This window comes from Aphidius gifuensis, linkage group LG3, assembly GCF_014905175.1.
Source record: "Aphidius gifuensis isolate YNYX2018 linkage group LG3, ASM1490517v1, whole genome shotgun sequence".
In the NCBI taxonomy this organism is placed as follows: Eukaryota; Metazoa; Arthropoda; class Insecta; order Hymenoptera; family Braconidae; genus Aphidius; species Aphidius gifuensis.
Window position 1 is genome coordinate 5,917,180 of NC_057790.1, and position 27,479 is coordinate 5,944,658.

The 27,479-nt window shown below is 26.2% G+C and overlaps 8 protein-coding genes across 16 annotated transcripts; 1 reads left to right on the forward strand and 7 right to left on the reverse strand.

The window, feature by feature from the left end:
- Positions 1-290: 290 nt before the first annotated feature.
- On the reverse strand, positions 291-6,240 carry LOC122853555 (probable cytochrome P450 6a14). The gene is made up of 8 exons (XM_044154056.1): positions 6,063-6,240; positions 5,748-5,999; positions 3,663-5,684; positions 3,176-3,598; positions 2,947-3,106; positions 1,189-2,027; positions 690-1,112; positions 291-534 (listed from the first exon to the last, which is right to left on the reverse strand). Exons 3-8 carry the CDS (start codon positions 4,573-4,575, stop codon positions 371-373), a joined length of 2,922 nt encoding a protein of 973 aa, XP_044009991.1. The 5' UTR covers positions 4,576-5,684; positions 5,748-5,999; positions 6,063-6,240; the 3' UTR covers positions 291-370.
- Positions 5,518-7,290, reverse strand: LOC122853556 (cytochrome P450 6j1-like). Its single transcript, XM_044154057.1, has 5 exons — positions 6,870-7,290; positions 6,675-6,794; positions 6,063-6,191; positions 5,748-5,897; positions 5,518-5,684 (listed from the first exon to the last, which is right to left on the reverse strand). Exons 1-5 carry the CDS (start codon positions 7,288-7,290, stop codon positions 5,518-5,520), a joined length of 987 nt encoding a protein of 328 aa, XP_044009992.1.
- A 265-nt stretch (positions 7,291-7,555) lies between these two features.
- On the reverse strand, positions 7,556-8,435 carry LOC122851717 (microsomal glutathione S-transferase 1-like). The gene is made up of 2 exons (XM_044151132.1): positions 8,066-8,435; positions 7,556-8,007 (listed from the first exon to the last, which is right to left on the reverse strand). The coding sequence occupies exons 1-2, from the start codon at positions 8,177-8,179 to the stop codon at positions 7,687-7,689; spliced, it is 435 nt and encodes a 144-aa protein (XP_044007067.1). The 5' UTR covers positions 8,180-8,435; the 3' UTR covers positions 7,556-7,686.
- Positions 8,436-8,466: 31 nt separating this feature from the next.
- LOC122851714 (microsomal glutathione S-transferase 1-like) lies at positions 8,467-9,364 on the reverse strand. The gene is made up of 2 exons (XM_044151129.1): positions 9,090-9,364; positions 8,467-8,980 (listed from the first exon to the last, which is right to left on the reverse strand). Exons 1-2 carry the CDS (start codon positions 9,201-9,203, stop codon positions 8,660-8,662), a joined length of 435 nt encoding a protein of 144 aa, XP_044007064.1. The 5' UTR covers positions 9,204-9,364; the 3' UTR covers positions 8,467-8,659.
- A 134-nt stretch (positions 9,365-9,498) lies between these two features.
- On the forward strand, positions 9,499-12,982 carry LOC122851683 (slo-interacting protein 1). 2 transcript variants are annotated; one of them, XM_044151057.1, is made up of 4 exons: positions 9,499-9,887; positions 10,108-10,310; positions 10,400-12,451; positions 12,527-12,982. In XM_044151057.1, the coding sequence occupies exons 2-4, from the start codon at positions 10,290-10,292 to the stop codon at positions 12,806-12,808; spliced, it is 2,355 nt and encodes a 784-aa protein (XP_044006992.1). In that variant the 5' UTR covers positions 9,499-9,887; positions 10,108-10,289; the 3' UTR covers positions 12,809-12,982. The 2 variants fall into 2 exon arrangements, with proteins under 2 accessions (XP_044006992.1, XP_044006991.1); XM_044151056.1 differs by having other exon boundaries at positions 9,499-10,310.
- Positions 12,833-16,641, reverse strand: LOC122851682 (importin-9). Its single transcript, XM_044151055.1, has 5 exons — positions 16,504-16,641; positions 15,379-16,402; positions 15,071-15,318; positions 14,740-14,980; positions 12,833-14,667 (listed from the first exon to the last, which is right to left on the reverse strand). Exons 2-5 carry the CDS (start codon positions 16,319-16,321, stop codon positions 13,019-13,021), a joined length of 3,081 nt encoding a protein of 1,026 aa, XP_044006990.1. The 5' UTR covers positions 16,322-16,402; positions 16,504-16,641; the 3' UTR covers positions 12,833-13,018.
- Positions 16,642-17,518: 877 nt separating this feature from the next.
- LOC122851691 (nuclear receptor subfamily 2 group C member 2-like) lies at positions 17,519-23,615 on the reverse strand. Of its 8 annotated transcripts, none has more exons than XM_044151086.1 (8): positions 23,059-23,615; positions 20,962-21,098; positions 20,660-20,815; positions 20,185-20,449; positions 19,830-20,098; positions 19,549-19,754; positions 19,195-19,472; positions 17,519-19,122 (listed from the first exon to the last, which is right to left on the reverse strand). In XM_044151086.1, exons 2-8 carry the CDS (start codon positions 21,088-21,090, stop codon positions 18,863-18,865), a joined length of 1,563 nt encoding a protein of 520 aa, XP_044007021.1. In that variant the 5' UTR covers positions 21,091-21,098; positions 23,059-23,615; the 3' UTR covers positions 17,519-18,862. The 8 variants fall into 8 exon arrangements, with proteins under 8 accessions (XP_044007021.1, XP_044007020.1, XP_044007024.1 ...); XM_044151085.1 differs by having other exon boundaries at positions 23,063-23,614; XM_044151089.1 differs by having other exon boundaries at positions 19,830-20,083; positions 23,063-23,611.
- Positions 23,616-24,325: 710 nt separating this feature from the next.
- Positions 24,326-27,146, reverse strand: LOC122851716 (microtubule-associated proteins 1A/1B light chain 3A-like). The gene is made up of 3 exons (XM_044151131.1): positions 26,909-27,146; positions 26,557-26,719; positions 24,326-25,762 (listed from the first exon to the last, which is right to left on the reverse strand). Exons 1-3 carry the CDS (start codon positions 26,949-26,951, stop codon positions 25,600-25,602), a joined length of 369 nt encoding a protein of 122 aa, XP_044007066.1. The 5' UTR covers positions 26,952-27,146; the 3' UTR covers positions 24,326-25,599.
- Between the last annotated feature and the right edge of the window lie 333 nt (positions 27,147-27,479).

Here is a 27,479-nt window from a genome sequence, read left to right on the forward strand (position 1 = left end):
CTCTCATATTTTTGCATTTTTATTTTCTATTATGACAATTTTTTTTCATCTATTTTTAATTTCAAGATTTGTCTATTGAAATGAGTTTTAATTAATCAAACTTTCAGCACCAACTTCATTTTTGTTTCGCTATATTTGCAAGAAGAAGAGACAGGCAGTTATAAATAAATAGATATAATGTAAATAAACAAGCCTACAATCTAATAACAACATTTATCAATAAATATAAAAATAATTTGAAATTAGAAAAAAAAAGAGTGATAGATAATTAATAAATTAAAGCGTATTAATTTTCTTTTTTAAAATATTTTTTTTTGTTTATTATTAGTTACATTTTATATTGTACTTGCAATGTTATTTTATTCCTTAATTAAAGTGGCTCAAAAACAAGATGTATACCATTTTTCGGAGTTAAAATAAATGAGCCTTTATCAATTTCATATGGTACCACTGTTGATTTTGATGGTTTGACTCTATAATTTTTTAAAATTTTAATAATACCCAGCTTGAATTGATAACCAGCAAACCGAAGTCCTAAAAATAAAAATAATATTTCAAAATAATCAATAAAATTGATATTAATATAATAATAATCAATAAAATAAATAATTATAATACAATTAATTAATAATAAATAATAATAATACAATTTTTTGTTAGTGAAAAAATAGAAAAATGAAAATAAATACCTATGCAATTTTTAGGACCATCCCCAAAAGCTAAAAATGTCATAGGATGTCTCTGGGCCTTGGCACTATCAGTAAAACGTTCAGGATCAAATTTCTCTGGACTTGGATAATAGCTTGGATCATGATGAATAGCATAAACTGGTATATTAACGTTCGTTCCTTTTTCAATTGTCGTATTTGTTTCTGGTATTTTATATGATCTACAAGCTCTCCTAATGAGCGTTGAAACTGGTGGATTTTTTCTCAGAGTTTCTTGCATTACCATGTCGAGATATTTCATACTGTTAATAACATCATAACTTAATTGTCCATCACTATTCTTTAATGTTTCAATGATCTCATTTCTTAATTTCTCCTGTACTTTTGGCTCAATAGCAAGTTCATACAAGGACATTGAAATTGTAGTACTACTAGTCTCAAAACCTTGAAAAATAAATAAATAAATAATTTATAATTATACAAGTACAATAATTAAATAGTATAAAATAATTTTACAAACCTCCAACAAAAAATATAAATGCCTGAGCCGTCATTAGACTATCAGTAAATTTAATTTCATTATTATTCTCTGTTTTCTTAATATTAATAAATAAATCAATTAAATCATTTCTAACAATATTATTATTTTTTCTAACATCAATTGTTTCGTTAATCGTATCCATAAAAAATTTACTTATTTTTGAATCCATTAAGCTTATTTTTAAAGAGGTAAACAACCACGGTGAAGTTTCTCTTAATAAACGTTTCATCATCTTATAAAAATCAGATTCAAATACTTTTCTACCAACTTTACGAAATTCACTTTCATCATTTGATAATGCATTCATATTTATTCCAAATGCGCAAGAACCTATGACATCAGTTGTAAATTTCGCAGCAACTTCTCGACAGTCAATGACATTTGATTTTTTCAATTGATTTGATAAATATATTTCAAAATGATCAGCACATTCCACCATCAATTCAATCATTTGTTTTAATTTTCCAGTTGTAAATAATGGTGTTAGTTTAGCACGTATGAATTTCCATCTTGGTCCATCAATATTAACAATATTTGCAGAAAGTGGATCAATGTCCTCATTTATAACAATTCCACGTCCATTAAATGTATCAAAATCTTTGATTAATATTGTTTTTATCAAATCAAGATCATTGATTATTAATTGAGGACTGTGACCTTTGTAAACTCCAACAAATGCTTCATGTTTCCATTTTGTATATATATTTTGAATCACTTGACCAACTGTTAATTTTTTCAAAAACAATTTAGTAAAATTACCAAACACTGGCACTGGCTTGGGACCAGGTACACCAAGATTTTCCCAATAATTTAATTTTCTTGTTACCAAATAAAATATTGTCAAAATAATTAGAATAAGTGCTACAATATATGTTTGTATTTGAAATTCCATTTTATCTTGCGTTTACACACTATGCACAATTTTATTGTGCACCTCCTCACTTGATAGAGAATATACTAATGAGTAAATTACTGCAAACGATGAAAATATTTATCTTATATACAGCATAATTATGAAATAAATTTTCAAGGTTGACAAGGATAAATTCAACTTTTTATTCAACACTGACGTTTTATTATTATTCTTTTACATTTTATATCATCATTTTTATTCAATAAATAAAAATAATCACAAACCTGTCTTTTATTTTTCTTTAAATTATTCTTATTTATTTATTTATTCCAATAATTATGACCGTGAATGATTTTATATTATTCGTATGTATCACAAACTTGATATTTTCTAGTAATTATTTTCTTTTATAATCAAACCCAATGAATAAAATATTTCTACGCCTTCAAAAACTCGTCAACTTAAAATAATTATAGAAAATTAAATTTGTCCAATATTTCTTTTACCTAATTTAATAATTAAAATTCAGAGTGATAGAAATAAGTGAGTTAAAATAATTCAATGACCGTTTCATATCATATTGATATAATCAGGTGAGAAAAAAAATATCAGAAATATTTTGAAGTAAACAATTAACAAATTTTTTTTTTTTAATTTTTTTATCGATGTTTCAAACATTTTTGTTCATTTATTGCTATAGCTAAAACAATAATTGATAATGCAATTATTGAACGTGCACTTCTAAGTTATAATTCAGAAATTTTTTCAAGTGTTTATAATTTATATGTAATATTAATATTTATTATAATAATTATTGCTATATACTAATGACGTACAGTTACTTGTTTCTTCGAGAAAAATTGTGCATTTTAAAATAATATCAAAGAGGCTCAAAGACAAGATGAATACCATTTTTCGGAGTTAAAATAACTGAGCCTTTATCAATTTCATATGGTACCACTGTTGACTTTGACGGTTTGACTCTATAATTTTTTAAAATTTTAATAATCCCCAGTTTAAATTGATAACCAGCAAACCGAAGTCCTAAAAATAAAAATAATATTTCGAAATAATTAATAATACAATTTTTGGTTCTGGATAGAAAATAAATACCTATGCAATTTTTAGGACCATCCCCAAAAGCTAAAAGTGTCATAGGATGTCTCTGGGCCTTGGCACTATCAGTAAAACGTTCAGGATCAAATTTCTCTGGACTTGGATAATAGCTTGGATCATGATGAATAGCATAAACTGGTATATTAACGTTCGTTCCTTTTTCAATTGTCGTATTTGTTTCTGGTATTTTATATGATCTACAAGCTCGCCTAATAAGCGTTGAAACTGGTGGATCTTTTCTCAGGGTTTCTTGCATTACCATGTCGAGATATTTCATACTGTTAATAACATCATAACTTAATTTTCCATCATTATTCTTCAACGTTCCAATAATTTCACTTCTTAATTTTTCCTGAACCTTTGGCTCAATAGCAAGTTCATACAAGGACATTGAAATTAAAGTACTACTTGTCTCAAAACCTAAAAATACAATTATTTATAATTATGTAAATGATAATTAAAAAACATAGATAATTTTACAAACCTGCAGCAAAAAATACAAATGCCTGAGCAGTCATGAGACTATCAGTAAATTGAATTTCATTATTATTTTCTGTTTTTTTAATGTTAATAAATAAATCAATTAAATCATTTCTAATAATATTATTATTTTTTCTAACATCAATTGTTTCATTAATCGTATTTATGAAAAATTTACTTATTTTTGAATCCATTAAGCTTATTTTTAAAGAGGTAAACAACCACGGTGTAATTTCTCTTAATAAACGTTTTCCCATGGTATAAAAATTTGATTCAAATAATTTTCTACCAATTTTACGAAATTCACTTTCATCATTTGATAATGCATTCATATTTATTCCAAATGCGCAAGAACCTATGACATCAGTTGTAAATTTCGCAGCAACTTCTCGACAGTCAATGACGTTTGATTTTTTCAATTGATTTGATAAATATATTTCAAAATGATCAGCACATTCTACCATCAATTCAATCATGTGTTTTAATTTTCCAGTAGTAAATATTGGTGTTAGTTTAGCACGTATAAATTTCCATCGATGTCCATCAATATTAACAATATTTGCAGTGAGTGGATCAATGTCCTCATTTACAGCAACTCCACGTCCATTAAATGTATCAAAATCTTTGATTAATATTGTTTTTATCAAATCAAGATCATTGATTATTAACTGAGGACTGTGACCTTTGTAAACTCCAACAAATGCTTCATGTTTCCATTTTGTATATATATTTTGAATCACTTGACCAACTGTTAATTTTTTCAAAAACAATTTAGTAAAATTACCAAATATTGGCACTGGTTTTGGACCAGGTACACCAAGATTTTTCCAGTAATTTAATTTTTTTGTTATATAATAATATATTGTCAAAATAATTGCAATAAATCCTATGATATATGTTTGTATTTGAAATTCCATTTTATCTTGCGTTTACACACTATGCACAATTTTTATTATCACCTCCTTATTTGATAGAGAATATAACAATGAATTAAAATTACTGCAAATGATGAAAATATATAATACGTAGCTTATACCTGATGCAACATGACTTGCAATAATAATCAAGTAATTATCAATATTTGCAAAGATAAATTTAACTTTTTATTCAACACTAACGTATTATTATTATTTTTCATATCTTATATCATCATTTTTTTTTAATAAAAAAAATAATGACAAACTTGTCTGTTATTTTCCTTCAAATCATTCGGATTTATTTCAGATGAATAATTATTTCACGTTTTTAATACAAAATTGCTGAGCAAATATTTTCGGGATATCAATTTCTTTTATAATTAAATCTCAATGAATAAAATATTTCTATACGTCTTTAAAAAAAAACTCACAATTTCGTTGATAAAATAATATTGGTAATTGTAATTTTCTATGACGCATAAATTTTTATTTTTCTCACTATTTCTAAGAATTAAAATATAATAAAAATATTGAAAAATAATTATTTAAATTTCATGCTTTAATTGTTCAATTAAATAAAATACAGAATTTTTTTTTTTTTATTAATTTTTCCTCGTCATGTCTAGACACCACTAGACATTACGATTATTACTATAATTTTTTTGTTTGATATTAATAAAAAAATATTTAAAAGCTTGATTAATTTAATTTGCAAAAATTAAGAATAAATTTATTAAATACATTTTAAGTGCTTTTATAAATTCATTAGCTTTATTTACCAAGTACACTTGAAAATAAAAAATGTAAATAATAATTCAATGAATATTTAAGAAACATAATTTACATTTAATGTTTATATTCTGTGCATATTATTTTCTAAACATATATATTTTATTTTACACATTAATTCTGATTGTTAACTATTTTTTAAAACAAAAATTTTTAATTGCAAGGAACAAGCTTAAGATGAACACCTCCTTTCATAGCAAGAACGAGTGATGCTTTATCAATAACATATGTTTTTTTAGTAAATTCCGATGGTTCAATTATAAAATTTTTTACAATTGATATTAATCCTATTTTCGTTTGATAATTTGCAAATCTTTCACCTGTATAAATACAAATAAATTAATAAATAAATTTCAATAATATAACTGATATTATTTACATACCAATACAGTTTTTTGGTCCATGTCCAAATGGACTATAAGTTCCAGGAATAATTTCTGATTTTCTTTCTTCACTGAATCTCAGTGGATCAAATACATCGGGATTTCTAAAATATTCTGGATCACGTTGAAATGAATGTATAGGAAAAAAAACTTTTGTTTTTTTTGGCAATGTTATATCAGTTCCTGGAATTTTTCATGGTGCTACTGATTCTCTTACGAGTGATCCAACTGGTGAATTTTTTCTCAATGTTTCTTAAAAATAAAACGACATTTAAAATTGTATTAAAATTAAAAAATTATTATTTAATTATTTACCTTTTATAACCATATCAAGATACTTCATTTCATTAATAATTTCATAGCTTAATTTTCCTCCAAATTTACCAAGAATTTCTTTAATTTCAGCTCTAAGTTTTTCTTGACAATCTAATGCTTGTGCAAGTTCTCAAGAAGCAAATGAAAGTGTTGTAGATGATGTTTTAAATCTATTAAATTATTTAAAAATAATTATTTATTATCTGTATTATTTTTTGTTTATAATTAAATTTAATATTTACCCTGCTGCAAAAAAAACTACTGCTTGAGCAGCTAAAATATTATCACTCAAATCTAAAAGGAAAAAAATATAAAAATTATTTTAAAAAAATTACTGATAATTTATCAGTGATAAATATTTATGCCACCTACTTATATCAATTTCATTTTTATTATCTTTCATAGCCTTGAGTACATCCACAAGGTCACCACGAATAATATTATTTTTTTTTCTATGATCAATTGTTTCACTAATAATATTAACAAAAAAATCTAAAAATTTTGGACGACGTATATTTAAAATAACTCTTCCAATACCAGGTGCAAATTCTCTAATTATTTTTTTAAAAAAACTTATTCCATCTGTTGGAAATATTTTTTTTCCCATTTTACGAAATTCACTATCTTCATTTGTAATTGAATTTGTATTTATTCCAAATACACAAGAGCCAATAACATCAGTAGTAAATTTAGCTGAAAATTCTCTTATTTCAATGACATTATTTTTTTTAACTTCATCAATAAGAAAATTTTCAAAATTATCAGCACATTCAAGTATCAAATCAACCATATGTTTTAATTTTCCACTTGTAAATAATGGTGTTAAATGTGTTCGTAATACTTTCCATCTATGTCCATCAAGTGCAAATATATTTGACTGTAATGAATCATCATTTTCTGGTACATAAATACCACGACTTGGAAATGTATTAAATTCTTTAACAAGAATTAATTTTGTTAATTCTGGATCATTGATAATTAACATTGGATTTAATCCTAAATATACACCATAGTAACGTTCATTTTTCCAATTATTATAAACTTCATCTACATTTTCGATCAATGATATATTTCCAAATGCAGCTTTATAAAAATTTCCAACAATTGGCAATGGTTTTGGTCCAGGAATACCCAATTTAATCCAATAATCATTACGTAAATATTTAAAATAACACCAAGTTAATACAACACTCAAGCCAATTAACAACTCAACAACACCCAGCTCCATTGCAATTATTTAATGTACTGCGTGGCGCTTGAAAGGTAGTCTTTAAGATCAATGATAAATCATCTTATAATAATGCTTTGTTTATATAACAATCTACGTCGTTGTGAGTGTCATGTGACTTGCACAAATTACACTTGAAGATAAAAACAAAAAAAAAGTAAATGTGTTTTTAAATTATTCTTGAATGTCATCATTGCTGATAAAACATTGTATTTTGAATGACAACAATGATTTGAATTAAAAAATTGAATAAATTTAATTTAACTAATTTTTCTTTAACTTAATTTAATAATTAAATTTCAGTGATAAATATAAGTGAGTTGGAATAATTCAATGACCATATCAGCTATTGTTTATTGTAACATAAGATTGCTATTGTTATTGTTACTTAAATAATCAATAACAATAATAAATCAATGTCATAGTTGCTTCATATATTGTTATTCCATAACCAGTTAGCCATAAGATAGCTCTGTATGGTTGTTTAGCCAACATTGCATAAAAAATTGTATGAAATATTCTGGCAATAACAAATGTTCTTATCAACCAAGGTGATACAACAGAACATGGACCAGTTGTTAGCCAAATTGCTGTTATAATAAACCAAGGAAAAATATTTTCCATGTCATTTCTATGTGCTCTTCTTACTCTTTCAACATTTTCATCAACATCACAACGTAATCCTGATACTAATACATCCTCTGGATTTGCAACAACCTTTAAATTAATATAATTAATTAATTTTATTTTTGTTAATAATGAAAATTAAACTCACCTTTCTAACAGCACGTTGACTAACTGTTAATAATGACATGAATAATGTTTTTATTATTAATATTGATCCCCAAAAACCAAACTCTTTCATCAAGCTTTCATTTATAGAAATCATTATTTAAATGTTTTTTCGTTAATTAATTTTATACTTAAATATTTTTGAGCATTCAAGTTATGCGTGTTATGAAATATTATACAATCAGGCTACTAGGTTGACTGTAAAGGTGTTGTGGGTGTTTTGCTTTTTATTCACCCTATCATAATATCAATAACTACTTAGGTATAGCCTAAACTATATCTTGATTTGTCAAAGAAAACAAGTCAAGTAACAATGATGACTAATCAAATTTAAAACTCATATTTACGTAATAATAATTGAATGACTTGCATAAAATAAAAAAAGATGTTTTCAACTGTTAATAAACAATTTATTTATTACAGAATTTTTCACTACAAAATTTATTACCCAACCCAAAAAAATATTTAAAAAAATGAGTAGAAGAAAATGATAAATTCATCTTCATTATAAAAAATATAATTAAACAAAAAATTTTAGTTGAATATTAATTATTGTTATTGTTCATTTGTTTGATAATTAAAAATAATAAATTAAAGTTGAAATTGCTTGATAAATTGTGATTCCATAACCAATGAACCATGCAATTGCTCTGTGTGGTTGTTTTGCCCAAATAGCATATACAAATGTATGAACAATTCTAGAAATAACAAATCCTCTAATCAAAATCATAGCTGTCCAGTAAGATGGTCCAGTTGTCAACCAAATCAATGTCATGACAAACCAAGGAAGAATATTTTCCAAATCATTTCTATGTGCTCTTCTTACTCTTTCAACATCCTCATCAATAGCAGCTATTTTTGATGTTTTAGATTGTCTGTCTTCTGGATTTGCAAATACCTTTAATTTAAAATATTATTTAAAAAATTAAACTTTGATCTTTGATCATTGATCACAAGTTAAAACCGGTTATCATGCGTAAATATATATTAATTTTTTGATGACTTACATTTTTAGCAAAACGTTGACGAGCTGTTAAAAGTGACATAGCCAATGTTTTCATCACCAAAATTGATCCCCAAAATGCAAATTCTTTGAATAAATCTTCACTTATTGTAACCATTGTTAATTTTTTATATTTATATTCACTTGAAGAAAATATAAAATACTCTTTTACAATAGTTTAAGTAATATTATTGTATCAAGTTAACAAACAAGACTTGTTTATGTCACACAGATCAACAGTCTCTATCACCTGGTTGTCTCTTTTTATTTATATTTACTAAAGTAAAAAAATATGGCCACGAAAAAATACGTGGACAGTGGACACTCATCATCATGCACCATCAGCTGGTAATGTGAATCACTAGCTCCAAGACTTGTTTGAGTTAGAGAAAAAAATAAAAACAACAATAGTCATGATTTCTTTGGTAATCGAAAAAAAAAAAAATCTTTCGAAAAAAAGAGCAAAACAAGAAGATAATCTGTCTCTCTTTTGTTGGCTACCGCGTGATATTACTTGAGGGGTTTGTTGGGATGTCAAACAAGGGTTGTCACAAGGCGGGGATACAAAAAAAATCAAAAAAAAAATGAGACAGCTGAAGCAGAAAACTCCAGTTTGCTCCAATACGACGCCCCAGTATCATCCAACACCCTGCTGATATATATTCTTTTCTCTCCAGTTTATTCATCTCGGTCATCATCATCTTCATCACACATACATTGACATCTGTCCCTTTTACAACCATATGTACATATTCAACAGTAATCTGTACTTATGTTTGTATTAACAAAAAAAAAAATCAGAGTATGTGTACATTAACAGTACAAACATCACACAAACTAGATGTAATGTCAAATGCATTCATCTAGTGCATTCATCAACTAGTTTTTTTATTTTTATTTTATTTTTTCCAATATAAAAATCATATTTTTTTTTTGTTAATTTTATTAATTATTGTTGATGAATCATGACAGTTAAAGTGGTGTTGATTATTTTTTTTGTTTAATATATTTTTTTAATTTAGAAAATGTCAATTGGAGCATTGACATTACATTGAAGGATAAATAATAGGAAGACATTCACTGGAGTATAATCTACAAGGACGCCATATGTAGATTTTTTTATTTTATTAACATGAAATTATGACTCATGTTTTGTGGAATATATATATATAAATAAATTAAAAATACAAAGAATTAATTAATCATGGATTTTGTAATTATTTCGGTAAGATGATCATTTATTAAATCATTGGTAATTGTTTAATTGTATTTTTATATATAGCTATATGTATTTTATTTTTTAATGAAAAATAGATAAATGGTAGAGATGTATCAAATTCTAGTCATGAAGAAGCTGTACGTTATTTTGAAACAGCCCAAGAACCAATAACAATACAAGTACTACGTAAACAATCAAATCGTATTAATCAACAAATTGATACCAAATTAAATAACAATGAGCCAAAAAAATTATTAAATTATACAACAACAAGTGTACAAACAGAACTTGTTGGTTTAATAAATGATGATTATGTTGATAATTATTATGTATTTGAAGATGGTGATGATTATGATGATGATCAAGATAATGAAGATGTTGAAGTTGAAGAATATGATGAAATGACAAATATACGTGATTTTAAATTACGTGAAGATGTTTATTTTGAAGAAGTTACATTACGTAAAAGTACAAGTCAAGAAAAATTAGGTTTAACTGTATGTTATAATTATTCATGTGAAAAAGATAATAATAATTCTGATACTGCTGAAGTATATATATCAGAAATATTAAAAGATAGTTTAGCATCACGTGATGGTAGATTACGTGAAGGTGATCAAATATTACAAGTTAATGGTAAAGATATTGAGAGTAAAGAACAAACTGAACGTGTATTTTCACAAACTAAAAATACAGTTGTTATACTTGTTAGTAGATGTTTATATCAATCATCATTACAAAATTCACCTGATAATGTACCAGCATATCAAAATAGTATGATTGAATTATTATTGCAACATCAAAAACGTCAATATGAAAATACTGCATTGAATGATAATAATAAATGTGATACTGGTGTATCAACAACATCAACAACAACGACAACAACAACAACAGTATCATCATCACCACCACCACCAGTTCCACCACATATTGGAATAAATAATTCATTATTATCATCAACATCAACATCATCATCATCACACAATTCTCATACATCAAATAATAAAGATACAAATGAATCAATTAAAGAATCAATTAAAAAAATTGATGATTTAACGTTAAATATAAAAACAAGATCAACATTACATGGAATAAAAAATTTACAAACATCAAGTGATACTGAACATATTTATGAAACAATACCAGAAAGTGATAATGAGCCAATTTATTCATCACCATATGAGAGTAAATTAAATATACGTAAAAATGAAACATCAACAACATCAACATTAACAACAGCAACAACAACAACAACAACACAACATGAACATCGTAGTAGTAAATCATCAAAAAGTAATAGTTCAATTGAAGAAAAAGATTCATCAAGTGCTTATAATACTGGTGAATCATGTCACAGTAATAATCAACTTGTACTTGAACTACAAAAATCAACAGATTCACGTGATATACGTGGTAGTACATTGGTACTATGTACATCAGATAATAATACACCAACAACACCAATTAATTATAATCGTCCACCAAATTGTGATATTGCTGAAAATCAAATTGTTAGATCACTTCAAGCATCATTATCAGCACCACAATTTAATAATTCACATATTATTGACAATAAAAAATTAACAAATACATGCCAATATAATTGTTATCATCGTCCACAATCACAATATCAATATTATTATCATCAACCACAATATCAATTAAATACAATCAATAATAAAAATTTAAATACAACATGGAATAATAATAATATAAATAATAATCATTATGATAAAGATACAACAAGTATTGGTAGTAGTGTTATGTATACAAATGTTGATAATTTAGAACAAACAATGATGCTACAACAACAAATATTTACACAAGCATTAAATCGTAAAAATATAACAAAAGATGAAATAATTGATGATAATAATGATAAATCAAAAGGTAAATTTAGAGCACCAAATTTAACACAATATCATTTTATTGGTAGTCAACAAGTTAGAAAAACAAATACATTAAATATGCCTGAGGATAAATGTGATCCAAGAATGGAATGGAAAGTTAAAAGAAGACCAGATGGTACAAGATACATTGTTAGACGACCAGTTAGAAATAGATTATTAGATAATCGAACACTTGAAATATCAGAAGAAAGAGCTGGACAAACAACTGAAGATGACACTGTCTCGGAAATTAAAGTAATAAAAACACTTACTATTGTTATTGAGTTAATCATTGATTATGTATAATATATTTTTGAAATTTTATTTTAGTTGGGACGTTATTGGACAAAAGAAGAAAAAAAAAGACATCTTGAACAGGCACGTCAACGTAAACAACGTCATCAAGGATTACTACGTCAACAATTAAAACAACATGAAGTATTAAATTGTGATCATGTTGTTGTTGTTGATGATGATACAACACGTAAATCAAGTAGTCAAGATACTAGTGTTAATATTAATCAAACAAATCATAATAAAATTGATGATAATATAAATTGTGGAGGAAATGGTAAGACATCAATTGGTCTATTATCAGTAACAACTGTTTAATTATTTATTCAAATACACATGGTGTTTTTATTTTTTTTTCTTTTATTATTATTATATTTATATATAATGTTTTTTGTCAATCTTGGTATGTATAACATATACCTATATCAATGTACATAATAATACATAATATATATAATTATAAAACAAGCAAGGAAAAAAAGTTTAAAAAAAGTATATTAATTTTTTTAGAATAGAAAATATTTTTAATTATTGAAAAAATGATTGATTAATAGTTAAATTACTGAGTACTTTACGTTCAGAATCATTTAAATGTTGTATAAATGCTGGAAAACAATGATGACTTGAAAAATTAGTTAAAAAATCACGTAAATAATGATTTAAATTTAAATGATATATAGAATCTTGCATTAAATCTGGATCATCATCTTCTTTTTCTTCTTCATCATCAATAATACTCATAATAAATTCAGCATTATCACCAGTATCAATTAAATTATTACCATCATCATTATCATCATCAGAATCATCAACATCTTGTTCACCAGAACAATGTGCTTCAATGTCATTTGATAATTCATTAATAATTAATTTAAATATTTTAACAAGTATTGGTATATTTGTCCATTGAAATGGTTGTGATTGTGTTTTACTTCTTGTATGTATACCAGAGTTATTTGGAAATATTTGATCACCATTAACTGTTATTTCATTTAATCTTGAATCATCATTTGTAACACCATGTTCAAGAATTTTAGCTAATGCAACAGTTGTTACTTTTCTATCATAACTACCAAAAAATAAATGTTGTCTTGTAACCCATTCAACAAGAACAAATGCTAATGCACTTTGACCAGTTGGACCAGGTACTGTTGATAAAAAATTTAATACAGCATCAAATTCAGTATTAATTAAATGTGCATATACCATTAATAAACTTTGCATAACAGTAAGTGTTTCAGTTCTTTGCATTTTACTAAGTACAGCTTTAAGTAATAAATCAAGATTTTCACCTAAATTACTACCAACTTGTCTTATAAGTGTTGTTACTAAACGTCCAACAAATGCTGCTGTAAATTCACTTGATTGTGGATTTAATAATTGTGCAACAATTTGTAATATAAAATGTAAACCAGTACGTCCATCATTATCACGATGATCAATAACTTGACGTGCACCAATTGATAAATAAGTTCTAATAACTTCACCACCACTTTGTAATGTACTATTATCATCTGAATTTAATATACAATGACATGCTGCTGGAAATCCAGTTTCAACTAATACATGACTAAGTGGTCTTGGTGAATATTGTACTAATACTTGTAATACATCAAGTGCAACAGCACGTATACCATCTTCATGATTTTTTTCCAACGGATTTAATGACATCATACTTACAAGTGTTGGTATAATTCGAGTTTGTAATGATTCAATACATTGTTCATTTTCAGTTAACTCTTTAAATATATCATGACAAAGTAATAATATATCTGGATCACTATGATATTTTATAAATATTGCAATTGTTAATGGACATATTTTTGATTCAACACTTGCTGTAAAATCTTTATCAAGTGCTATTAAAACAACATATGCCTCAAGTATAAGAGTTAAAATTTCAGCTGTTGGTTGAGTTGCTAATAATGTAAAAAGACCTTGAAATATTGCTGGTAAATGTGATCTAACAATATTAACAATTCCAGTATTTGATGTTTGTGCTATTTCACAAAACCAATATACAGCTCTTGTTGAACTTATTCGTATACATATTGGTTGATTTTCTTGTAAACCATTTACAATTGCTTCTAAATATTTTGACATCATTTCAGGACTACCAAGACCAGCATATCTTCCAACAAGACATATACATCGTCCCAATAAAAATGGATGAGCACCTACAACAAATAAATTTATTAAAAAAATTAATGAAATTCAATTTATTAAATGTTTGTTTTTTTCTTTCTTACTTGGATCATTGAAAATTCCAAGAAGTACACGTTCTAAAAATCCAACAAGATCAAAATGTAAATTTCCTGATTGTAGCTTAGCCATGACAAATTCCTTGGAGATACTTAATCCAAGAATTGATGATTCACAAAGTTTCCATGAATTTTCATTTGTTGAACGTAATCCATTTGCAGCTTCAAAGTGTCGTGTTATCACTTCACATACTGCATTGACTGAACCATCATTATGTTGAACAAGAGCCTGTAAATACCATCATCATCATCATCATCATCATCATCATCATCATCATCATGTTCTTTTATATTTAATCTATTATTCTATTTAACTTACAGTCAATAATTCTTGTGCTGATATTCTGACATTAAATGCAAATGTTTGATCATCTTCTTCAATAAATTGACTTGGATTTGTTGTCCATAATTCAATTTGTTCATCAGTTATTTGCATAAATATCATTAAATAATACATTGTTTCTTGTATAAAACTTGATAATAGATTTGAAAAACGTTTATTTTCAATGATACTTGTGATAAATTCAAAAACAGCAATTATTAAATTATTAAAATTTATAACTTCACCTGTAACAATAAAATAATTAAGTTAACTATTATTTTAATTTAAAAAATCAATTAATTTACCATCTGAATCAACTTGTTTTTCATCAATAATATCATTTCCATTAACTGTTTCTTCTTGATAAAGTTTTGCACTTTGTACAAAAATATCCCAAATTGGTACTAATATTTGTGGTAAATAATTTGTTATATATTTTGGTAATTTACAAATAAGACAATTTATTGCTTTAATAATATCTGTTTTTAATCCAGTATCAGTTGTTTGTCCATTTGGTTCAGCCAATGATTTAACAAATTTTTCACAAAACATTGGAATAACTGGTTGTAAATATTGTTCAACAAAACCTTTTTGATAAATACCAGTTGATGCAACAAGACCAGTTATTGTTGTAAATATTTCAACAGCTCTACCACGTGTTCTTATTGAATATTGGCTATCACTTTGATATATTCTATACATTTCTTGTAGTATAACTGGACCAACATTTGGCAATTGTGTATCAGTTAAATCTCTAGTAAATTCAGTAAGTACTCTCATTGCTCCATGAACAGCAAATTCACTTTGACCACTTAAACAATTAACTAAAATATCAAATAAACCTGGCCAATTTTCTGGCCAATCCCAGTGTGCAATTGCTGATATTGCATATGCAACTGATGATCTTACTTTACTTATTGATTCATGAAGACCAAGTGGTAATAATTCTTTAATTTTTTCTTTTGTTGTATGTGTTAATTCTGGTGAACGAAATTTTTCAGCTGCTGGATTCCAATGTACTTCAACATATTGTTTTAATAAAACTGATGATAATTGTCGTATTGGTAAATGACCATTTCTATCAACAACAAATTCAGTTAAATGTATACCAAATTCATCTGTTACTTCAAGAGCTTGAATTTTTTGCTCAGCAGCTTGTCTTGTTTCACTGTGTGGTGATAATATTCCATTTAATGTTTCATAAAGTGCTTCTTTTAAAGAATTTTGTATTTCTTTTTGACTTGACATGTTGTTTTTTTTTTTTTTTTTATAGTCTAATTTTCATGTAAAAATATATTAAAAATTAACTCAATATTTGGCGGTTAATCTCTGTATAAAAAAAAAAGAAAACACATCAATTTTGAGGTTATTCATTGTTATTAATAAACAAATTATTTTGTATATTGTTTTTTATAGATAAATTTACTTACCTAAATTAACTGTTTTAATTTTTCCAACAAATTTTTTGTCAATTTATTGACAATAATATTTTATAAACAATTAAATTATTATCACCGCAAGTTGATGTGTCATGTGTGTGTCTGGATGTGATGTTCCAACATTCAGTAGTTGAGAACCGTTTGGAACCGTTGAAAACTTTGCCGGATATATCAAAAAAAAAAAAAACACGCTAATAATCACAAATGATATTTAAAATTTTTAACACTTGATAAATATTGTGCTAGCTATTTAATTTATTTAAACAAGTTAATTGAATGTCTTTTGTTGTTATAGAAATTTCAAAATAAAAACATATAATTATTTATTTTTTAAATAAAATCTGAAATTGTATTAATTATTAATTGTCATTTATAATTAAAAACCACGAGGTAGTCTACACGTGGTAATTACAAATAATTTATTGAAAAAAATTTCGATTGAAATTGGTCTTGTTTTCTTCATTGGATTTCGAAATCTTTGTTGGGTCCTAGGTGAATTCAGTTCCATGGTACCCCATGGTTACCCCCTGGGCCTGCCCTGGGCAATGTTTTCCGACCGTTTATATACATTACAATGTGTACCTGGTCACATCTGGTGGAACTGAATTCACCGTTTCCCCTTTGTTGTGTATTTTTGTGTTTTCGAAAAGAAAATTAAATTGCAATTTAACCTCAGCCTTTATTTTTATTTTTCATCATTTTATAATAACAATTTTTTATTACATATTGTATTTATTCATTAGGCACATATTGTTATGTACAATTAATAATTTTACATTCTCTTAAAAAAAAAAAAGAATATTATGAACGATCATTGTATATTAAAAATATTTTGAGCTCAGGATAATGAAATCCTTTTTTTTAGGCTCTATAGGCTACTTTTAGGTATTATTATTGTCTATAGTCTTTATATAAATTTTTTCAAGATATTTTATACACATTGTGAGTAGATTTAATGAAATTAATTTCACAGAAAATTATAAAAATAGTCATCATCAATCAGAGGCTGAGATTTTTCAGTAACATGATCATTTTCTGTGAGATGAATCCCATCAAATCCATTCCAATATGTTCAATAATCTTTACAGGAAGTATTTTTCTATTTTTATTTTAGAAAATTATATTTCTTTATAAATTTTTTTAGTTAGAAATCCAAATAATTATCACACCCCTTATTTAACTGGGATTATTACAATTGATTTTAAATAATAAAGTTTTAATTGTCATTGCAAAAATAATAATAATAATAAAAACAAACAATTATATTCAGAAATTAATTATCTGAAGTTATAGGAAACAAAAATTTACATTTAATTAAGTAAAACCCATGTGTAACATTTAAACTACGATTTTGTTGTTTTACATTTTTTTTTTTTTTTTTCGTTTTCTATTTTTCACAATTGATTTTTTTGTTTTTTAATAACTAATAACATGTAGTGTGTAAATAAAAAGTTAACTTGTTAATAATGAATTAAAAAATATTTGAATGTAATTAAAAAAAAAAAAAAAACTTATCAACACGAAATCGTAGAAATTTTTTAATTCTAATGGACGTGCTGAAATTTTCACTGCTTAAAAAAAAGAAAAAAAAATATATATAAATATTAATGAAAAGCATTACGACAGGTACAATACTATTAAGTGTTTTATTTACGTTTTTTTTTTTTTCTTCTCTTTTTTCTTTTTTAATAATCACCATTAATTTTACGACCAAAAAAAAAAATATATATATTTATATCTTATACATTACGATCGTAATTTATTTTCAAATTTTTTAATTATTAGATTTATTAATATTAATAATTAATATTTATTTTTTGAATACTAACAAGTTAAAAATAGAAAATATTGACCATTTAATTTCAACAAGACCATATTTTTTTCTAAAACTTGAAATTTCATTTTATAATTTCAAGAATTTTTAAATCTCTTATTTAAATTTTTGTTTTTTTAACTTTTTTATGTATAAAAATTGTAATTATATAAAATACTTGAACGTTATTAAATTTTAATTATTTTGTAGAAAAAAATATGCATTATTTCGTTGCAATTTTTAAATATTAAGTCCCAATTAATGCCAAATGTTTTTTTTTATTTAATTTAACAATAATTATTGTATTATCTCTTTTTTTTCTTTTCTTAAAATACAATCAAAAAATACTTGTACAACATTGTTAGTTGTTTTAAATTCTTATAAAAATTCACGTAATCGTTTTTTAAAAAATATTTTTTATTGTTACTTTATTATCTAATATTTTCAATTAGATGTTTGTTTTATTTATTTTTTTTTTTTCATCTTAAAAATTACTTAACTCTTAGGTTACTCCCCTTATTGCACAAATAACAATTGTCATCCCATTTGTACGTCTGAATCAGACTTGCAGTCTTGCATACCAAGTATGAAAGGCACAACACTTGCAACGCTAGCCCTACCAATAAGACCAGCAAAAAATAAATCTTCAAGTACACGTGGATTTATTGAACGTAATGGTGCAAGTCTCATTAATAATTTTGGTAGTCTTTCATTACCAACACGTTGTTGTAATTCTGTCCACGCTGCTTCTTGAAGTACTTCAACTTTTTTACGCCAATCATCAGTCAAAACATTATCTAAAAGCGAAGAAAAAAAAATATAAATAACATACTTATAATATTTTTAAATTAAAAAATAAATACACTTACCAGAACTAAATAAACATAGAGCTTTAAGATATGCATATTCCCTAGAATCAACTTGCATTTTATGAAGTGAACTAACACTTTCTTGTAGTCTACAAATATGTTCAGTTATCAATTTAACTCGATTTGGTGTTATTTTTTCATGTGCAATGCTTGCTTGTAAATGATTTATAATTGATGACAATATATTTGGAAGAGAGAGTGTAAATGCACATTGTGCAAGACCAAGTGTAAACATTTGTCCCCATGAACTTCTTACAAGTGTCGTTTGAACCTCAGCACTAAAAATAATTTAAATAATAATCATCAATAATATTGTTATTGTTGTTACAAAGTCGTTTTATTTCAAGTACTCACGGAAGTGCTTGAAATGCTGGTATTCCTCTGGCCCAATGAACAGTAAGAAATAATAACCTTGCTGCACTCTCACATATATAATGTATAGATAAATATGATGGAGTTGGAACTGGACTTGGTGCTCTTAACTCAAAAACAGTATTTCTTTCTAACAATACTTGACCTGACCATTCTTCATCATCAGGTTCTCTTGCTGTATGAATTGTCTAATGTAAAAAATAAATAACAATAATTATTATTATAATTATTGATAAAAAAATAAATATATAAATAATAATTACATCTCCAATGAGTTTTGCCATTCCTTCCAATGCATGTGATATAAGTAATCTTTCTCTAGCAAGTGTAAGTGCATCACTAAGATCACTATCACTACTTTGTTCTTCAACACTTAAATTTTCAGGTGTTTCCCAAATTGGTAAAGTTTCTTGTGGTACTTGTGGTGGTTCTTGTTTCATTTTATTAGCTCCACCACGATTTTGTATTTTAGCACCTGCTGTTTCACCAATAACCGGTTTACGTTCATGCTGTACAGCTAAAAAGCCCCAGGCTTACTTATTTATTTATTTCATTTCATTATAATTAATAATTATATATTTAAAAAAATATAATATTTAATGTAACAATAATACTCACAGTCACTACGCATACCCATTGCTAAACATTTTTGTAAACGACAATATTGACAACGATTACGATGATGTTTTGTAACTTCACATGATTTACTACCACGACATTGATAACCAAGTTGTTTACGTATACTACGTTTAAAAAAACCTTTACATCCTTCACAACTTATTGCACCATAATGTCGACCACTTGCTCTATCACCACAAACAACACAAAGTTCTAATGATAATCCAAGACCCAATGAACCACGTACATCTCTTGATAATTTAACCTTTAATTAAAAAAAGAAAAAAAAACAATGTTATTTATTAATCATAAATAAAAAACACATATATAATTTAAAAATAAATTAAATATATACGATAAGTAAAATCCTTGACATCAACAAAACAATACACAACGCATAAAAAATAGATAACTTTATCATCGACAAAAGAAGACATGAAAATAAAAAAAAACAAAAGAATTGTATTTAAATTACCTCAACATCAGTATTGTTAAGATGTTCTGTTGTATTATGCATGTGTACAATATTACGATGATGTCCAGGTATACGATAATCTCTTGCAATTTTATAATCAACTTTATCATCAATTAAATGATCTTTATGACTACCTGGATTTCGATTTCTTGATCTCTAAAAATGAATAATAATAACAATTAAATTATAATAATATTTGATTTCTTTATTTGGTTTGTTGGACCAAGTCCAGCCTCCAGGTGAAACTCAATATGCTTTTGGTCGAGCATGGAGGTCAACAAGAGATAACTCGTTCAACTTACTTCAGTATCCTGCTCAACCGTACAATCCATTGCTCCACGCAGCCTCAGGTCACTCAAATCTTCCGCTCTGTGTTCCATGTCAGCTTCCATCAAGATGTCACTGTCACTCGCCTCGACTTGACTGTCCATAATTTTTCCTACAGTATCAAACATAATAACAAAGAAATTTTATAACTTTGTATATACAAAAAACTATATAGAAACTGTTTTTTCTTTTTTGCATTTTTTTAGTGCGTTTTTTTTTTTTTCTATATAAAAGATATATTATTACTAAATAATAAAAATATAATATTCTTTTATTTTTTTTTTTTATTAACGTTATGGTCTTGTTGTGGTGTCCCGGATATGTTTTGCAACTTGGTGGAATATCGCGGGGTCGATGGGGAAATTGTTTCTTCGACCATGTAAAATCCTGCTCGAACTAGACATTTGTTGTGTTCTCCTTTCGTCGTATAGACCAACACACTCTGTTGAGTTTAAACTTTTAAGTTCTCTCTATTGCACTTCTCTTAACTATAAACCTCAATATATAACTATCTCTTTTTTGCTCTGGTCATTTAATCTATTCTCTTTCTCACTCAATCTCAAATCAAACTGTTCCCTTCGCTCTGATTTTCTCGCTCCGCTGCCAACACTTCGATCCACCTTATTACTCATTTTTATATATAATATTTTTTTTTTTTTTCTTCTTCTTCTTCTTCTTTTTCTTCTTATTATGATTTACCTCCCGCCCTCCCTCCTGCCTTGTATACTGATGACTTTTTGCCTTCTGTTTTCATTCCCTCCCAAGACGAAATATCATTTTTTTTTTTTTTTCGAAATTTCTTTTAGAAAATATTTTTTTTACTAATGTCATATTACGTGAGCTAATAATTTTTTTTTTAATTTTATTATTTCGTGGACCATGAGCAAGTTATTCTTGCTAAACCAGTAAAAAAAAAAAACATTAATTAATAATAATAGTAAAAAAAAAAATTAAAATTATGAGGAAATGGGCGGATTTATTTATTTTTTTTTTTTTCTTTTTTTTTACGAGTGACCTGTTACACCAGCTATCCGTGCGTTCTCACCGCGCCTAACCGCGAAAAGGTCACTTCTCGTGAGTTAAAAATGTTTTTGCCGGAGTAGCCATTTCGTGAGTGGGTTGAGTCTCGATGGTATGCCAGTTCAGCGGGGCAAGCGTCTTGGCTTGAGATAAAGTTTCGCTTTACCTCGGAAAAGAGAGCAAAAAGAAGAAGATGAAAGAACAAAAAAAAAACATATATATACGAAGACGACGACGACGACGACGATGAAAAGAAAAAAGTATTGAAAAAAAAGGAAAAAACGAGAAATAAAAAAATCTGAAAACTGGATCGGGTCGAGCAAAACCCGCCCAAGAACCACACAACTCGACAATAAAAATAATATAATAATAATAATAATAAATACACGTATAAAAAAAAATAAAAAAAATTTGTTATTTTTATCAATAGATTAAAGTATTAATATAGAAATTTATTTATATAAATGATAATTAATAAAATAAATATTAAAATTTTTAATAAACATTAACGACAAACCATAGACAATATAATCTCATATCAAAGACAATTATAATGACAATGAAGAGATACCTGTTGTGCCTAATTTACATCAACTTGTATTTGCACATTAACACTGATACAATTTCCGATCCACACACTCTCTCGCTTGATCGTCGTTGTCGTCGTAAACTGTTTGCTCGCGCGCACCAGTAGCAACTCAATTTATTCCGCCCGATATATACATATACACATACACACATATAAAAAATACATAAAAAGAAACAGGTAGAAAAAAAAAAAAAAAAAAATAACACAATTCACCGATAAATACTCCAAAAAAATAAAAAATTCCTAAAATTTTGAAAAAACACACACAAATTAATATTACACTGTCAATTTAAAAAATGAAAAAATTTAAACGTAGTTTATAAAAAAATGAATCCAAATATGTCAAATTTTACGATGAAAAAAAAAATTAAAAAAAATTTATAAATAAAAATTAAATACAATTAATAAAATGTAAACATATTTAAAAAAAAAAAATATATATAAATCAGTATTAATAATTTACCAACATTTTTCGGTGTGACTAGGGAGAGAACTCGTGAGACTCGTTGAACTCTTGACTCCGTTGATTTCGTTGATAATCGAAGGGGGCCAGGCCTTCGCAGTCGAGAGAATGAAGAATGAAGGAGGTGAGGCAACCTTGCACACACAGGCCCCGACACACAGGTGAACGTGTAGAGCAACAGCAGCAACAGAGCAACAGCAGGCGACGGTTTGTGAAGTAGGTGGTGTGTGCGGTGAAAAGAGGGAAAAAAAAAAAAAAAAACAGAGAGATGCTGTGTGGTCAAATTAAAGATACGAGAGAGATACCGTGCAAAAAATGACAAGGTAGATGATGAGGGGAATAGTAGAAAAAAAAATGGTGGTGGTGAATGAGCACGGTGAGCAGCAGCAGCAGTAGAGAGAGAATTATATTGTGCGAGGGGTAAGAGGAGAAAAAAGAAAAAATAATAAAAAAACCAAAACGAAATGAAAAAAAAAAAAAAGATATAGAGGGAGTAAAAAGATGGGTGAATCGGTGGTCGCCACTGTTGGTAGTCCACCGTCCGCACAGGTCACTTCTGTGTGTTGTTTGGCGTGTCGGTCGAGTTGGCTGGAGGACGGGGGCCCAGGTGCATTCTCGGCCTCTCATTTCAACTATATACATTGCCCCTTTTGCCCTCACTTGTATATATATAAATCCTACTTGAAGCACACACACATATACGCATTAATTGTATTGCCTCTGGTTGCCGCCACCACCACCACCTTCGTCATCATCGTCATCATCATTATTATTATCCCCGATTACCCCACCTGTCCCCTTATCTATTCATGCCACATGAATTACTGTAGGTGGTGCACACCAATATATACAATAATAATATCAAGACAACATCCTCCACCTCCTCCTCCTCCTTCATCATGAGTTGTTTTATCAAGTCACTCAATTCTCTCCTCCATGTGTACCTCTCAGCTACAAACAACTGCTCTACAAATCACTCCACATATTTACTCATTTTTTCGAAAAAAAAAAAAAACTACTATACGTGGATTTTTAAAAATTTTTTTATCATTTAAAAATGCACTTTTTTTTATTTCTTCTTCTTCATACGAATGGATTAATATATATTATTATATTTATCATTTTAAACGTATACATAGAAACATGCACATTCCGCTATGTATCGCTTGAGCGAGCAAGGTCGTGTCATTTTTGTGTCACAAAAAAAAATAATAAAAAAAAATAATAAATATGATAAAGAAAGGAGTAAAAAAAAAAACATGGATAATGGATAAATAATTTTCTTTTTTTTTTTACTATTTATTGATACGGTATTTTAGATATATTATATTTTTTTTTTCATTTTTTTTTTATTTTTTATTATACATAAAATATCTAGAGCAACTTGCTGGACTTGTGTTTTTTTTTTTAATTTTATTTTGGTACTATTTTATTATATAATTTAATTATAATTTATTGTAAATAGTTTTTTTTCTCTGGCTGTTAATTTGTAATTATTTATTTAATATATTCTGATTCTTAATTGTAGAAAAAACAAAATTGGTTTGTTATGCATTGTTACACCCTCGGTACAGTCAATGCAAAATATATTTTTTTTTTTAAATCTTTGTTGTTATTATTATAGTGTCTTTATATTTTTTTATTATTATTAGTCTAATAATGAACGTGGAACGTGACTGATGATTAAATTAATTTTAATTAATTCGTATTTTGTGTTGTTTTTATTTTTTTAAATCTAGTTCATTCAAATTTTTGTGGCTAATTTTCATAACGAATTATAAAATATTATTTGATATATAATTAATTGATCATTTATTATTACAAATTTGAAATTTATAATTATTTATTTAACGAAATTATTTAAATACTGAACTTTTTTTTTTAAATATAAATTTTATTGTTGCTTTAATTAATTATTCATCGAATTAGATCCCAGTTTTTTTTTTTTTTTCATTTTATTTATTTAATAGGTACTTTATATTGAACATTTAATTATATTTTAACATAAACTCAAACTTATATTTAACATTTATATTCTATACCTTAGGCTTTAACATATTTAATTAAACTTATTAAATTTATTAAATGAGATTTTTTTGTCAATATTTATTCTTAATTTAATCATGTATTTAACCATATGGTTTTTTTTTTATCAGTCGTACTAATCTCATCCATCACTGGAAGTCGAAAGCTTTACATTCAAATAAATTTCTATCAAAGAAATATATATTTTATATATTTTTTTTTCTTCAATATGCAACCACAATTATTATCAACATCTACATACACGCATTGTCTAGGTTTTGTAATTTAAACATTAATATCACGTAACATTGTCATGATGCAGATGAAAACCATCAGGAAACATAAATAATTGTATATATACTCAAGTGAAATATTATATAGTCAATGATGAGTAATTTTTTTTCAAACCATTCTCATCTAGACAGGCTTTTAAATCATGTTTTTTTTATTTGTGCAAAAAGCCAAGAAAATAATTTAAAAAAAAACAAAAAGACACAGGTAATAATAATTTGATAATTAACACCCAAATACTTCTTGACTTGCAAAGACCATGTAGAGAAATCCATCTTCATCTTTTTCACGTTGATACAGCTGAGCCATTGTCATGCTTCCACTTGCCATGCTTCTTGAGTTAACTAGCACAAAGAATGCTTGTGTTGGATGCAGCTGTAGTCGTCGTCTATAATTTATTTTAAAAATAAAAAACCGTTTATCATTAATCAAAACATTCATTATCACAGGTTGATTAAAGATAACACTCGCAAATTGCTTTTGAGTTGATGGAATTTTATTATAAATAAATTACAACTAGGATTGATCAACAAGCTGAGAAAATTATTCTAAAAAAGATTACATACTCCAAAAAAAAAAAAAAATTAACAAGTTAATGATGTTTATTTATTTTTTCCTTGATTTAAAAGCTAACGGTTATTGTATGTGTTGTGTCTTTTAAAATATTTCAAAAATTAGCAAGATTTTTTCTTTTAGTAATAATTTTCTCACTGTCAAATGTTCAAGAAAGCAAAACGTTACTACCTGATCAACCATGACAATATTTTCATTAGTAAATATATTTAATTCTTTCATTTTTAAATTAACACTTTTACTTGTTTTTTATATTTTTTTTTTCATTATCATTTTAACAACTAAAATTAGTCAAGTTCATGAATTTCTATCTCTTTCTTTCAACCTCCCCACCTCAAATAACCAAAGTAATATTTAAAAAAATTTCATCATAATATTTTAACACTTTTTAAGATAAATAAAAATCATCTCATTAATAATTCAATATAAATGATAATATTAAAAAAATATAAACAGCGAGGTTAATAAAATAATTTTTAATAACAGTTCAATATTTTTTATATCAATTGATAAATTTAATCATTATTCTCTTGAAAATAATAATAAAAAAATTATTGATTAATCTAAAAATGTAAATAATATATTGATTAATAATTAATAGTAATTTACCTTATTATTTTAATTAACTCAGCAACAGTTAAATGATCAGGTACTAAAAATTTTGATTTATCAAGTAATGGTAATTGTCGTTCACCATAATATCTTTCAACAATTATAGGAATTTTATTTGGATGTCTTTCACGTATTACCTCAACATCAGCTACTCTTTGTGCTGTAAAATAAAAAACAATAACAAATAAATTACAAATTAATAAATAAATTAACTAACAATATTTAAATCATGATGAAAAATTATATAGATCATGTAAAAGAGAAATAAAAATGCAATTTTTTTCTTTATTGTTAAACATTTTTAGTCATGGTCATTGTTCATCTAGGTTTATTACAACAATTTACTCACCAAATGATCGCTTTTCCTTGAAGGATTTCGGTGTCAAGCTCATTATTATTAATTTTATAAAAAAAAAAAAAATATATTATATTCACTTGTATGTACTTTAACACAACTGCGACGCACTTTTTTTATACAATTTGATTTGTGTGTTTTTATTTTTTAATAAACTCACGACGTCAGCTGTGAGAGCAAAAGCAAGCAAAAGTATGCCCCTGTCTTGTGTGTGCAATGAAAAATATTATTCTACGATCAAAATAAAGAGAGAGATAAATTGTACAATATGATACAAGTTAAAATGAATAAGTAAATATGACGCTAGATAGAGAGAAAAATTATTATCCGAGGTTTGGTTGGGTCATTTTACAATCAATAATCATCAATAACACGACCTCAACATTTTACAAAAGGTTATTGACCCAAAATAAAATTTAAAAATATTCTGCAAATTAATAACTATTATTATTAACAATATAATAATATAATATAATAATTATTATTAATTTTTAATCATTTAATTTTACTCTTTTTTTTATAGGTATATATTTTCATTTCGAATTTCGAAATGTGTCATGGTGTC

What these genes read in the sequence shown, in the direction of transcription:
- LOC122851691 (XM_044151086.1), bottom strand. Translation starts at nt 21,090, where the DNA reads ATGGACAGTCAAGTCGAGGCGAGTGACAGTGACATCTTGATGGAAGCT. An exon ending in TTAACAATACTGATGTTGAG is followed by an intron (nt 20,450 to 20,659) that starts GTAATTTAAATA and finishes TTTTAATTAAAG; the next exon opens with GTTAAATTATCAAGAGATGT. An exon ending in TCTATGTTTATTTAGTTCTG is followed by an intron (nt 19,123 to 19,194) that starts GTAAGTGTATTT and finishes CTTCGCTTTTAG; the next exon opens with ATAATGTTTTGACTGATGAT.
- LOC122851714 (XM_044151129.1), bottom strand. Translation starts at nt 9,203, where the DNA reads ATGGTTACAATAAGTGAAGATTTATTCAAAGAATTTGCATTTTGGGGA. An exon ending in GTCAACGTTTTGCTAAAAAT is followed by an intron (nt 8,981 to 9,089) that starts GTAAGTCATCAA and finishes TTTAAATTAAAG; the next exon opens with GTATTTGCAAATCCAGAAGA.
- LOC122853555 (XM_044154056.1), bottom strand. Translation starts at nt 4,575, where the DNA reads ATGGAATTTCAAATACAAACATATATCATAGGATTTATTGCAATTATT. An exon ending in ATTTGTATTTTTTGCTGCAG is followed by an intron (nt 3,599 to 3,662) that starts GTTTGTAAAATT and finishes TTGTATTTTTAG; the next exon opens with GTTTTGAGACAAGTAGTACT. An exon ending in ATTTATATTTTTTGTTGGAG is followed by an intron (nt 1,113 to 1,188) that starts GTTTGTAAAATT and finishes TTATTTTTCAAG; the next exon opens with GTTTTGAGACTAGTAGTACT.
- LOC122851717 (XM_044151132.1), bottom strand. Translation starts at nt 8,179, where the DNA reads ATGATTTCTATAAATGAAAGCTTGATGAAAGAGTTTGGTTTTTGGGGA. An exon ending in GTCAACGTGCTGTTAGAAAG is followed by an intron (nt 8,008 to 8,065) that starts GTGAGTTTAATT and finishes ATTAATTTAAAG; the next exon opens with GTTGTTGCAAATCCAGAGGA.
- LOC122851683 (XM_044151056.1), top strand. Translation starts at nt 10,290, where the DNA reads ATGGATTTTGTAATTATTTCG. An exon ending in TGGATTTTGTAATTATTTCG is followed by an intron (nt 10,311 to 10,399) that starts GTAAGATGATCA and finishes AATGAAAAATAG; the next exon opens with ATAAATGGTAGAGATGTATC. An exon ending in ACACTGTCTCGGAAATTAAA is followed by an intron (nt 12,452 to 12,526) that starts GTAATAAAAACA and finishes ATTTTATTTTAG; the next exon opens with TTGGGACGTTATTGGACAAA.
- LOC122851682 (XM_044151055.1), bottom strand. Translation starts at nt 16,321, where the DNA reads ATGTCAAGTCAAAAAGAAATACAAAATTCTTTAAAAGAAGCACTTTAT. An exon ending in AAAACAAGTTGATTCAGATG is followed by an intron (nt 15,319 to 15,378) that starts GTAAATTAATTG and finishes TTATTGTTACAG; the next exon opens with GTGAAGTTATAAATTTTAAT. An exon ending in CAGCACAAGAATTATTGACT is followed by an intron (nt 14,981 to 15,070) that starts GTAAGTTAAATA and finishes TGGTATTTACAG; the next exon opens with GCTCTTGTTCAACATAATGA.
- LOC122853556 (XM_044154057.1), bottom strand. Translation starts at nt 7,290, where the DNA reads ATGGAGCTGGGTGTTGTTGAGTTGTTAATTGGCTTGAGTGTTGTATTA. An exon ending in TCTTGATATGGTTATAAAAG is followed by an intron (nt 5,898 to 6,062) that starts GTAAATAATTAA and finishes AAAAAACAAAAG; the next exon opens with TTTTTTTTCCTATACATTCA. An exon ending in TGGACCAAAAAACTGTATTG is followed by an intron (nt 5,685 to 5,747) that starts GTATGTAAATAA and finishes GTATTTATACAG; the next exon opens with GTGAAAGATTTGCAAATTAT.
- LOC122851716 (XM_044151131.1), bottom strand. Translation starts at nt 26,951, where the DNA reads ATGAGCTTGACACCGAAATCCTTCAAGGAAAAGCGATCATTTG. An exon ending in CAAGGAAAAGCGATCATTTG is followed by an intron (nt 26,720 to 26,908) that starts GTGAGTAAATTG and finishes TTTATTTTACAG; the next exon opens with CACAAAGAGTAGCTGATGTT. An exon ending in GAGTTAATTAAAATAATAAG is followed by an intron (nt 25,763 to 26,556) that starts GTAAATTACTAT and finishes AATAAATTATAG; the next exon opens with ACGACGACTACAGCTGCATC.